Consider the following 13251-nt stretch of genomic DNA (forward strand, 5'->3'; position numbering starts at 1 on the left):
TTAAAAATATCCTCTCCTGTTGTCCTGGTCTCCAGTGGTTTGCAGAAGAGGATGTCTTCCTTAATTGACCCCCCATAAACGTAACAGACATATACCAGGAGCTGTGCCAGGCCCGCCACGTCTGTTGACTCATCCAGCTGTTAACGCATAGAATTCACTGGCTTGTATGCAAAGCAGTAATTGTTTAAAAACATCTCCTGCCATGTCACTGATGTGTCGTGAAACAGTGTTGTTTGATGAAGATATTGTCTGTATAGTTTTTTGGGCCTTTTCCGCAGCATTGTCCCAGCCATATCCGTGGCAGCAGGAAGAAATAAGTCCTCCACAATAGTATGGTGCTTGTCTGTCCTAGCCACTCGGTAGCTCACCATATGAAATGCTTCTAGCCCATTCTTATTAATGGTATCTGTTGCTATACATGTATTACTACTCAAAAGTCTTCTTAATTCTTGCTCAAAAAATTCCTGTGGCTAATTTTTTCAAATTGGCATGTTTTGTTTCTAAAAGTCTTCGCAAGAGTGAAGGTTTCATTGAGTTGTGAGATAGTACTTTTGCACATATAACACACTGTGGCTGAGGAAAGGCACTACTCCCAATATAAGTGAACCCCAAATCAATGTAGTTCTCATCATATTTGCGCCTCTTCTATGGTCCAACGTCCCTGTCTGTTGTTCGGTGCTTTCCCGGTTAAGGGGGTTAAGGGGGAGTAGCTCTTCGGCTGCATCAGATTCACAACTGTCAGTGTCCATGCTAGCTGGGCTAACAACAAATGTAGAATTACTGATGCTAGCATTGGATGTGCTCGTGGAAGCAGAACAACTTGTGTCGTCGACAGGTGCAGGTGTAGTACTGCTGGTAGTAGCAGTACTACCAGTAGAGCTGGAATGTGTCTCTATGGACTTACTTTTTTTAACCATTTATCCATTTTCGAGCAAACGGAATGAGCAACATCTAAGTTTGGCTACATACGGATCGTTAGTGGAATTCCAGCGAGAGAGTAATGGTTAATGTGATTGGATGTTAATTATTTAACTAGGCTACCTGTTTTTGACATTGTGTTGTTATAACACTAGATAATAACATTTTTATTTTTGACAGTGAAAGGAGGCTACTCAGACGAGAAAAAAACCTCACCCAAATGTATAGCCCTGTTGTAAAATATAAATGGACTGTTTGAAAATGTGAAATTTTATTTAAAAAAAAAATGTGAATCACATTTTTATTTGGCGTACCCCCTACGGCATTGCGTGCCCCAGTTTGGGAATACCTGGTTTAGCGTGACACGTGGGAGCAATGGGAGTAAACTACCCAGGGGCGTACCCTACCCAGGGGCGTGGTCACGTTTAGCCACGCCTTTCCGTGTGTATTTATCCTGTTGAAGCTGCTGCTCTCCACGCCTTTCTGTTCTTGAATAACAATTTGTGGATGAGATTAGAAAAAAATGTCATGCAGTAGAAATTCATATCATTTGGATTTTGATTGAACGAACACTATACGGATTCGATCAATAAGTCTAACTACTATTGCTATGTATGTTTCTTTTTTGAAAATTATGTAATTTTTTTTTATTTTGTTGCTTTGCCTTGTAGCAGTCAAAATCCTGAATTAAAATCGGTGTGTTACTGTAATAATACACACTGATCTCATGTGGATGGTCTTGTCATCCCTCCTGCCCATCATCACATACTGTAGCAACTCCGTGCAGGAGTGGACATCACTAATCCTGTGGAATCCGTTAGCAGGCACACACAGTTCATAAAATGGGCATGGCAGTTATTGCGTTTTGAGGTGAGTGACAAGTCATGGTGACTACTTTATGGTGTGATTTATAAAACAACAGTTGGTAGCTATTTTTCTGAAGGTTTGTGCCCGGTAATTGAGTGCGCTTTTAGTTGGGGCATAATAATAGTTAGTCATAGTGTTAAGTAGTTATGTTTTAAGCGTCTACAGGAATAAATACTTTTTAAAGGCCGTCGATATGAATCATGTGAATGTAAAGATACGATAATGAAGCCAACTAGCTAGTTTGTTACTAATGCGCGAGACCATATGCCATAGGCTTGAGAATAACGTTAGCCAGCTAAAGTAGCTAGGTTCCAAAAGGTGCCATATGGTCTCGCGTTAAACCTAGCATTGATTAGTGTTTGCCTTTTCAAAATTGGATTAACTAATGTCGGTCAGCGTAGTTTACTGGCATAAACAACGTTGCGGGTCATATTTTTTGACGGCATTGGTTATCATGTTCACTAGCCTGATGGCTGCTTTGCAATATTGAGTCTGTGTGGTAACTTTGCAGTTTGACGTCGAGACTTGAGGACGGTTACATGCACACAACAATAGTTCGGACATATAAAGTGTGTATGTGAAAACGATTTCTAAACCGTTTGCTCGAGCTACCGGTGCCGGCACATGCGCAGATCAATTAGTGATTGAACGCCAATTAAGCGTTAACGTGCCCTAATAATTCCAAAATTTGCTTAGAAAACCCGGTGTTTTAATCGGTGTATGCTTACTTCGATTTTGACGTTACGCCGATTTAAAATAGTCATGTAAACACTTTACTTAACGCCATACTCGGCCTTCTGCCATAATCTGTTGAATATCAAATTATTATTGTTAATAAATGTACGAGCGCATGTTTATTTAGATTTTCTTAGATTTTCTGCTATAAAAAAAAAATCCCAACAGGTAGCCTGATTTCAAATGTGTCCATGTAACGTTAAACAGGATTATTAGCAAAATCATTATTCTGGCAAAGCATGTAAACGTTTTAAACTAACTATTATATTAATCTGATGATCCACAATAATCGTATTATTGTGTAAATATAACCGTACTATTGTGTAAATATAACCGTACTTGGTAAGGTGAGGCAAGGTAACTCGCGTAAACTAACGTTATGGTATCTCTTTCTATACTGAACAAAAATTTAAACCCAACATGTTAAGTGTTTCTCCCATGTTTCATGAGCTGAAATAAAGGATCCCATACATTTTCCATTAAAACTAAAATATTATTTCTCTAAAATGCACAAATTTGTTTACGTCCCTGTCAGTGAGCATTTCTCCTGATTTTTAAACAGCATAATCATTACACAGGTGCGCCTTGTGCTGGGGACAATAAGAGGCCTCTGTGCAGTTTTGTCACACAACACAATGCCACTGATGTCTCAAGTTTTGAGGGGGTGTGCAATTGCCATGCTGACTGTAGGAATGTCCACCAGAGCTGTTGCCAGATAATTTAATGTTTGTTTCTCTAACATAAGTCACCTCAAACATCGTTTTAGAGAATTTGTCAGTACGTCCAACCGGCCTCACAACCGCAGACCACGTGTAACCACGCCAGCCCAGGACCTCCACATCCGGCTTCTTCACCTGTGGTTGCTTAGGTTTTTTTCTGTCTGTAATAAAGCCCTCATTCGGATTGCCTGGGCCTGTCTCCCCAGTGGGTGGGCCTATGCCCTCCCAGGCCCACCCATGGCTGCGTCCATGCCCAGTCATGTGAACTCCATAGATTAGGGCCTAATGAATTTATTTAAATTGACTGATTTCCTTCTATGAACTGTAACTCAGTCAAATCTTTGAAATGTCATATTTTAGTTCAATATAGCTAGCTAGCTTGGAACGGCTGTGGGAGCTAGCTATAGATATTCATATCTTATCTCCTGGCACGTATTCATATACATCAGGACAACTAGCAAAAGAGCTACCCAGCTCTTTATATTTGAAATACCGCCACACTCAGCTCATAGCTACATTAAATGTAATCACATAATTGTTTTCACGAGAACACGTGGTATCGAGAATCCTCACGAACAGGTGAAGAATCTTGAAATGTGTGAACACCATCTGTGCCACATCGTTCAGTGTGCGCACCACTACGTTGGCAACATAGATAGCGGCATTCGCGCAAAACTGAAAGCATGACCCACCGCATTTCACCATGGAAAGATGACTGGGAATATGGCCGAATACAAACAGTGTAGTCATTCCCTCCGCAAGGCAAGCGGATTGTCAGTATAGAGACAAAGTGGAGTCGCAATTCAACGGCTCAGACACGAGACATATGTGGCAGGGTCTACAGGCGATCACGGACTACAAAAAGAAAACCAGCCACGTCACGGACACCGACGTCTTGCTTCCAGGCAAACTACACACCTTTGCCCGCTTTGAGGATAACACAGTGCCAACGATGTGTCCCGCTACCAAGGACTATGGGCTCTCCTTCTCCGTGGCCGACATGAGCAAGACATTTAAACGTGTTAACCCTCGCAAGGCTGCCGGCCCAGACGGCATCCCTAGCCGTGTCCTCAGAGCATGCGCAGACCAGCTGGCTGGTGTGTTTACAGACATATTCAATCTCTCCCTATCCCATTCATGCTTCAATATTGCAACCATTGTCCCTGTACCCAAGAAGGCAAAGGTAACTGAACTAAATGACTATCGCCCCATAGCACTCACTTCTGTCATCATGAAGTGCGTTGAAAGACTATCAAGGATCATATCACCTCCACCTTACCTGTCACCCTAGACCCACTTCAATTTCCATTTGCGTACCGCCCCAATAGATCCACAGACGATGCAATCGCCTGCACACTGCCCTATCCCATCTGGACAAGGGGAATACCTATGTAAGAATGATGTTCATTGAATTTGTTCTTAACTGACTTGCCTAGTTAAATAAAGGTAAAATAAAAGAAAATGACGACAGCTCAGCATTCAACACCATAGTAACCTCCAAGCTCATCATTAAGCTTGAAGCCCTGGGTCTCTCAACACCACCTTGTGCAATTGGGTCCTGGACTTTCTGACAGGCCTTCCCAGGTTGTGAAGGTAGGAAACATCTCCACTTCGCTGATCCTCAACACTGGGGCCCCACAAGGGTGCATGCTCAGCCCGCTCCTGTTCACCCATGACTGCGTGGCCATGCACGCCTCCAACTCAAGTTTGCAGACGACACAACAGTGGTAGGCTTGATTACCAACAACGACGAGACGGCCTATAGGGAGGAGGTGAGGGCACTCAGAGTGTGGTGTCAGGAAAACAACCTCTCACTCAACGTCAACAAAACAAAGGAGATGATCATGGACTTCAGGAAACAGCAGAGGGAGCACCTCCTTATCCACGTCTACAGGACAGTAGTGGAGAAGGTGGAAAGTTTTAAGTTCCTCGGCGTACACATCACAGACAAACTGAAATGGTCCACCTACACAATGTGGTGAAGAAGGCGCAACAGCGCCTCTTCAAACTCAAGAGGCTGAAGAAATTTGGCTTGTCACCCAAAACCCTGACAACCTTTTACAGATGCACAATCGAGAGCATCCTGTCGGGCTGTATCACCGCCTGGTACGGCAACTGCACCGCCCACAACCGCAGGGCTCTCCAGAGGGTAGTGCGGTCTGCACAACGTATCACCGGGGGCAAACTGCCTGCCCTCCAAGACACCTACAGCACCCGATGTCACAGGAAGGCCAAAAAGATCATCAAGGAAAACAACCACCCGAGCCACTGCCTGTTCACCCCGCTATCATCCAGAAGGCGAGGTCAGTACAGGTGCATCAAAGCTGGGACAGAGACCGAAGTTATTTTTCAATTTCAATGCCTTCCGACTGTTAAACAGCCATCACTAACACAGAGAGGCTGTTGCCTACATATAGACTTGAAATCATTGGCCACTAACAAATGGATCACTAGTCACTTTAATAATGCCACTTTAATAATGTTTACATATCTTGCATTACTCATCTCATATGTGTATATACTGTATTTTATACCATCTATTGCATCTTGTCTATGCCGCTCGGCCATTGCTCATCCATATATTTATATGTATACATTCTTATTCCATTCATTTTCTTAGATTTGTGTGTTAAGTAGTTGTTGTGGAATTGTTAGATTACTTGTTAGATATTGCTTCACTGTCGGAACTAGAAGCACAAGCATTTCGCTACACTCGCAATAACATCTGCTAACCATGTGTATGTGACCAATAAAAAGTTATTTGAATACAAAAATAAACTACAGGAAAGGTGGAAGTTTAATGTGAAAGGCTCAGCGACATTAGGATTTTGAAAGTCCAGGAAATCCACAATTAGTTGGCTAGTAGTGGCTACTGCCTGGCCAGTGAGCTAGCTATCTACATTTTAGTAATTTATGTGAACACTGCGTGTAACACATCCGGTGTCAGGATAAATAAAAAGCAAGGTCTGCTAACTTTCTTTAATTATGTTTAATTACCGCAAACAATGAATGGCAAATGCAATTTTCGTATATACGGGTTCGCTGCATCACCACGCAGGGTAAACMGGGAACTGCAGGAAGTACGTAAACAGCTGTTCTTATACCGTGATGACGTAGTTCCAACGCGTCTGTTGGCCTATCACAGTAGAGGCTGGGCGCGGTTTAGACTTTGCCCCGCCTTTGCTGGCCCTCGGATTTGTCCAAGCCCCTTGGCGCGTTCCTTTTGTCCACATCTGGTTGCTGGGTAGATTAGATCCGTCTTGTGTCTGTCGATTCTACACTGAAACAGTTCCTAATATGGTATTGTCCAGTATTCTAACCTCCTGGTTGGCCTAGAGAGATGCACCCCTCCCCTCGCCAGACTGTCCACAGCTTTTATGGCCTGTGTTGGTCAGTTCTTACTCCTACACACACACACCCCCCCCTCTGTATTGTTTGTGTGTGTGTAACAAAACAATATTCATCTTCAAACAATATGCTAACAGGCTATAGTGCATAAACATAAATCCTAACATTTAGTTAGCCTCCTAAATGCAGTGGTCAGTGGCTAATCTAACTATGAGTTGAACATATTTAACTGGCGACTAGTTCATTTTCAGACATTGTTGCCATCATGTCTAACCAGTTGGCTATTTTAGGTCGTGAGCTTCTGAGTTTGGCATCCACTATTAGCTAACTGTTAACTTAGCGAGATGGCTTCTGCCTGGCCAGTGTGAGCCAGCATGCTACATTTCAATCAGTAGCTATCCTTCTACATGTGGTGATCACTGGATAAACTAGCTATGAGTCTAACATTTTTGTGAAAACGAACTAGTAGCCAGTTGTTGCCCATGGTGGAATCTTATCTAAGCAGCTGGATCCTATGTGACGTGTCTAGTATGTGCCCATGAGCTCCTGAGTCTAGACACAGTCTAGCTAGCGTTGATAGCTGAGCTGTTTTATAATAAAACGTCTGTGGTGACTCAAACCCTGTAGCTAGCTAACAAGCCCTCCTCGGCGACAATGTTATTGGGGTGCGGGAATATTAGATAACTGTCATTGAAGTTGGTTGTTACTACTGGTTTTAGGGTTGTCACTTGTTACTGAGTTTTAGATCAGAGGGGAGAGAGATTGTCTGCCATTGTTTTGGTAAGGGCTCAAAGTGATGTCACGCCTTCAAATAAGGCTCAACCAATCACCCGATGGATAATAATTACTTTGGATCTGGTTATCCTATGAAAGGAACTTCCGCGTGCGGGTAGGCTAGTCTACATGATGAGAATATTTGTATTTTTTGTCGAACGGCAGTCAAGCACCGATCATCATGTCACCAGAATAAGACCCTAGATATTTATTGGAAAGCAGCATCAAGCTCATCACCGTGCATTGTCGCCACCCTGTGAAGTTCATCATTTATTTAATCAATGGTTTCCCGAGTTGTAGTGGGAGGACCACACACCATATCATCACATGACTCCCAAGTTTACTCAGATATGATGGTTTATTATGCTGTATCAATAGTTATGCATAAAGGTGTTTCCACTGCAATTTTGCGCATAATACATTTTATAGACTCAAAAAGATCCAACCATGTTGAACGAACAAATTATCTGTCGGCATTTATAAAATTGTACCGAAACTTCCTGTTTCCATCACAGCTGTTACAATTTATTCTTATTCAGTATGACTTTACTGCATAAAAACTGTGGATGGAACGTGTTTATATAAAGTAATCGAACTTCAGCTTGGTTCCGATAAAATGGATACTGCTGTAATTGAAATGCCATTATATTGAATGCCTTTATCATAGGAGAAGGAGAGTGGTGGCAATGTAGCTAATAACATAGTATGATTTCTATATGAAGTTAAAGAGGAAATTCTTCATTCATGCATTGATGCCCTTATTCCCAGTCTCATTCCATACTGATAGCAGAATGCTGAAATTTGAAAACCTCCGTCTTTATTGTCTGTTTTACAGTTACTGCTTACCTTCACCTTTGATTGCTCCTGCATTTGGCTGGTTTCCACCTCCTATCTCTACAGCCGTGTTTGCCTCAAATGCCTCTCTGGCCAATTCCACCAAGCAAACACTCACTCTCACTGCCTTTGACTGATGAAGAGGTGAATGGGAGCTAGTGCTGGACAGTCAGACCTTGGGATACAACAGGAGCAGAGCAGCAATGTACCGGTGGCCAACCCCACCCCCCCACTGCGTTTGCTGTGAGGTTAGTGTAGCGAGGAGGAGAAAGTGAACTCTACTAGATGCCATGATGGAGGACGACCAGCCCAAGTCGAAGCCACCTACACCTTCTCCCTTGCTGGACCTAGAACACAGTGCCGGAGCCTCGCCAGTAACGAACCATGCAGAGGTAAAGTATATCTAGTGCTTTAGCCAAAATGCTAATAGATAGCCTTTACATCATTTCATGATACTGAGTCGCTGAATCTATGAGCCATGGCTGACCGGAAGCTTTGGCATAATAGTAGTTCCACACACATTGATCTAGAATCAGTTTTGAAGGCATTAGTTTACATTTCCTATTGGCAGTGTACGGTGCACTCTTATTTGGCATTATGCATTTATGGGGTCAATTATTTACGGGAAAAGAAAAGTAAAATCATCATTGCTGACGTTTTTGTTAGGTCATTTGAAACATACCTTGAGATGTACCCTACCAGCAGATTTTCCCATGATTTTTGCCAGCCTCTTTTTCCACAGAGTGGGGTATAAGTTGGAACAACAGCCTTTTTCATGACACTAACTGTTCTCATCGTGGCACACTCTTTTGTAGTAAAAGTCCGTATCTACTCTTTATGATAAGCATGAGAACTATTACTTAAACAGTAGTGTTTTGTTAGTGTGACTAACCTCTTTGTCAACAATGAAGAACCACTTAACATAGGTGTGTCAAAGGAACAGAGGCAAAAAAGCCAGTAGCATTGGCATTTGCTCCAGTACCATTCTTATCAGCTTTCAATTGTTAGGCGAGGCTACTCAAAACATGTTCCTGACACCACAGTCATTCTCTCTTGAAAGATTGCAATAATTTAAACTCAAGAAGTTAAAGCTACAATATGCAACTTTTTGGGCGACCTCTCCAAATTCGCATAGACATGTGAGTTATAGATCAGTCATTCTCATTGAAAGCAAGAGCTGTTCTCTTTGCACTATTTCCGTTAAGTTTGTTTTTGCATCTTTTGGTTTTGTACACCAGCTTCAAACAGCTGAAAATACAATATATTTGGTTATTGAAAATCTATTTCACTGAGGTTTAAATGGTACAATGATTCTCTACTTCAAGTGGCGCAGCGGTCTAAGGCACTGCATCTCAGTGCAAGAGGCGCCACTACAGTCCCTGTTTCGATTCCAGGCTGTATCATAACAGGCCGTGGTTAGGAGTCCCATAGAGCGGTGCACAATTGGCCCAGCGTCGTCTGAGTTTGGCTGGTGTAGGCCGTCATTGTAAAGAAGAATTTGTTCTCAACTGACTTGCCTAGTTAAATAAAGGTTACACATACACTATACATTGCTTGTTTTGTTACATAAACTGAAATTAAGCGATCTATTAAAATTTTAGCAACCAGGAAATGGCGGAGCAATTTCTGCGTATTGCACCTTTTAACGGGGATCGGAGTACGATGGAGTCGTAAGGATGCTTTTTGGAAGCAAGTTTTGAAAAACATCGAAGTGTCCCTTCGTGTCAAGCGTCTCTTTGGCAAAATAATAAACAAATATCCAATAGCGTGTTACTTTTTCAGAAGCTTGTATTGAAATGGCATTTTTGTAGTAAGAAAGTTTAATTAAAAAGTATGGCTACTGACACATTTTCATTTGGAACTAAGACCCTTTTCCTCCATGTCTCTGCCCCCCGGTTGTTCCTGGGTGTGAACCAGATTCAGGTGGTGGTGAGCCGGAGCTCCACCCCCCAAGTCACGGAGGAGACCTACTTCATCCCCCGTAACCCGGTGGTGGATGCGGGCACCAACACCGACCCCCCGGTCATCTGCTGTGGCAGGCTCCGCCGGGAATGCCCCTGCCCGCCCCGAGGCCTCCTGTCCTCCCTCATCACCAAGGGTGGGCACCAGCATAGAAATAGGCCACTCTAATATGCTTCTACACCTGCATTGCTTGCTGTTTGGGGTTTTAGGCTGGGTTTCTGTACAGCACTTTGACATATCAGCTGATGTAAGAAGGGCTATATAAATACATTTGATTTGATTAATATTGTGTCTCTATGCTGGTGCCCATAAAAATGTAATTCTACTTCTATGGACACCAGAATAGAGATACAATATTTGCCTAATGAACCTTCATAACGCTACAATGTGCTGATAATGCCATTGTGGTCTGTGTTTTATTTCATTAGTCCAGGGGGGACTAATGCTACCGTATAAATGTTACCTTGGTGACATTGCTATGGGATCAGGGGTTGGCATCTTGTAGTGTTTTGTGCTTGGGCGAGTGGAAAATGGGGAGAGAGAGAGGGTAATATGTTAGGCTTGAGTTTGTAGAACCTGTGTGTGTCAATAAAGGGAACAAAGGTACTCTAGAATTGCTGATTTTCATCCAGCGCACGTTGTTGAACAGTGCCACAGTTGTACCCTGAGGCATTTATATAGCACAAATGGAGTAGATTTACAGATGGACCAAGGCACTACCCACTGTCCCTGATGTACTGAAATATACAAGTTAACATTTAGGCTTAGTAGTAGACCTTTGAAACCATTTTACCTTGCAATCCAAATCAAGTACAGCACATTTTATTTTATTTGTCAGGTGAAAGGCAAAAACAAACAACCTGCTAACTGGCCACGTACTGACTTCTGACCTCTCCTCCTTCCCAGTCCTCATTGCATTAGTGCTGTTTGGCGTGGTGTGGTCCATCACAGAGAAGGAGTGTCTGCCGGGGGGGAACCTGTTCGGCATCACCGTGCTCTTCATCTGTTCCGTCACCGCGGGCAAACTGGTGGGCCTCATACAGCTGCCCAAACTGCCTCCCTTTCCCCCGTTACTGGGTAGGTAATGCGAATGGAGAGAGTGTGTGTGTATATATGTGTTGTAGGTGATGGGCTCTGTCTTGTCCGTGAACGCATGTATATGTGCAGCATACAACAGGTTATTTTCTGTAACCTCTACCTCATTTCACTTGTTGAGAGTGAGACAAAATGGCATCTTCAGGGTGTTGCATGCCATACATGTTCCTTAGTAACAGTCAGAGACGCCATCTTTTTCTTTGTCTTTGATATGGGAGTGGTGGCCTGGCTGCTGGTAATATATATCTGCTGTTATAGTAGATAGAACACATACACACAACTACTTACTATAGTAAGCACACATTCAGATTAAACACACCCACTCACTATATTTAGCATGCATGCACTTGCTTGTTCCCTCACTAGTACTCTTTACTATACATGTCAAATGGGACTGTTTCACCTGCATGTAACATGGTCAAACAGTCTCTTATTATTCTGTCTGGCTTTGCCAACACTGCTACTTCGTGTGTAGTACGTCATACATGTGTTGCTACCATACCTAGACAGTGACGTGAGTTTATATCCCACCTTATTCCATTTCTAACCAAATGAACAACCTTGTTGACTTAGACTGATAAGGAGTGAATTCAAATGTATTTGCATTTCTTAACATACAATAGAGACTTGGTTGAGACACGGTGCAGCTTTGACCAAAGTCTCTCTTGATGCTGGTAACCACATGACAAGTCCTGTAGTTTGCATAGACCCCTATAATAAGACAGTGGTCACTCGTTCAGCCCACAAGAAGATAGAAGTCAGACGTTCAGATTCACAACCTACTCCTCACTTTCAACAGTCCAGAAAGGAGATTGTAGATGATAAATAAGTGTTTGTTGGGTCTTTTGATTTTTCATCTTTGATCGTTTGTGTAGTGTCTATCCGACAGAGGCCACTCCCATAGTTCAGAAGTGAAGTCCTGATTGTTGGATGTACATCTTTGATAGTTAATGTCTCTCCAACCCCTGTTTTTCATTTTGTAAACCCAGAGGAACTCTGTTTCCCAGTTCAAAGTCCCCGTTTCATTGTTTGAACTGAACAGACCTTTTTTTGGCCTACGTTGCCTCAAATCCACAACCCTGGCGTTGGCTAATGCCACTCTCTTACCAATTGAACCACACAGGACCACATTGATCTTTCTGACCTTCAAAGGCAATTCAATTTCATACAGTAGATTAAAGACTCCAATGTTCGCATTATTCCTACTTGGAAACGTTTTTCCTTTACTCTCAAAAGACTCCTATGCCTAGAAGCCTTTGATATCTTAAACCAATTGATCTTCAACCTTTTTAATATTCAGTTCCCAGGCTATCATAAAAGGTGTATTTCTTGGCATTTGAACCAATGTGAAGATGGGAATAATATCTTAGCCTCAAGATCTCTGTTTAACTCTTAACAAAACGATGTTGTCTTCAGAACAACAGGAAGACATTGTTTTTTGCCCCTTTTGCTGTGAGAGAAAGTCCAAAGAATACGGGGTGTTTATAAAAATATTCAATTTATTATAATAGTATGATAAAGTATCATTGTTTTCTGTCATTCTCTACAGGTATGCTATTGACGGGCTTCCTGCTGCGTAATATCCCCGTGGTAACGGACGCCGTGTACATCGACTTCCGATGGTCCGCCTCCCTGAGGAACATTGCCCTCGCTGTCATCCTGGCCCGAGCAGGCCTGGGATTGGACGGCTCGGTATGTCAATGAAACACTCATCTCTCTCCATAGGCCAATGCTTTTAGTGTTTAGTACTTGTCTTTATTATTTATGTTCCTGTGTTAAAGGAAGAATCCCCTCAAACTATATACAGTGGGGAGAACAAGTATTTGATACACTGCCGATTTTGCAGGTTTTCCTACTTACAAAGCATGTAGAGGTCTGTCATTTTTATCATAGGTACACTTCAAAATCCAGAAAATCACATTGTATGATTTTTAAATAATTAATTTGCATTTTATTGCATGACATAAGTATTTGATCACCTACCAACCAGTAAGAATTC

General features: G+C 42.5%; 1 protein-coding gene across 1 annotated transcript in view; it reads left to right on the top strand.

The window, feature by feature from the left end:
• The first annotated feature begins 1412 nt into the window (after positions 1-1412).
• The window catches only part of si:dkey-162b23.4 (sodium/hydrogen exchanger 9B2), a 21138-nt gene continuing 9299 nt past the window's right edge, over positions 1413-13251 (top strand). Inside the window, exons 1-5 of the mRNA XM_023998390.2 lie at positions 1413-1788; positions 8197-8587; positions 10113-10293; positions 11064-11234; positions 12802-12944. Of these exons, the coding sequence (XP_023854158.1) occupies positions 8486-8587; positions 10113-10293; positions 11064-11234; positions 12802-12944 (597 nt within the window). The 5' untranslated portion in view covers positions 1413-1788; positions 8197-8485. The remainder of the gene's footprint in view (positions 1789-8196; positions 8588-10112; positions 10294-11063; positions 11235-12801; positions 12945-13251) is intronic.

The sequence above is a fragment of the Salvelinus sp. IW2-2015 genome, linkage group LG13 (assembly GCF_002910315.2).
Source record: "Salvelinus sp. IW2-2015 linkage group LG13, ASM291031v2, whole genome shotgun sequence".
In the NCBI taxonomy this organism is placed as follows: Eukaryota; Metazoa; Chordata; class Actinopteri; order Salmoniformes; family Salmonidae; genus Salvelinus; species Salvelinus sp. IW2-2015.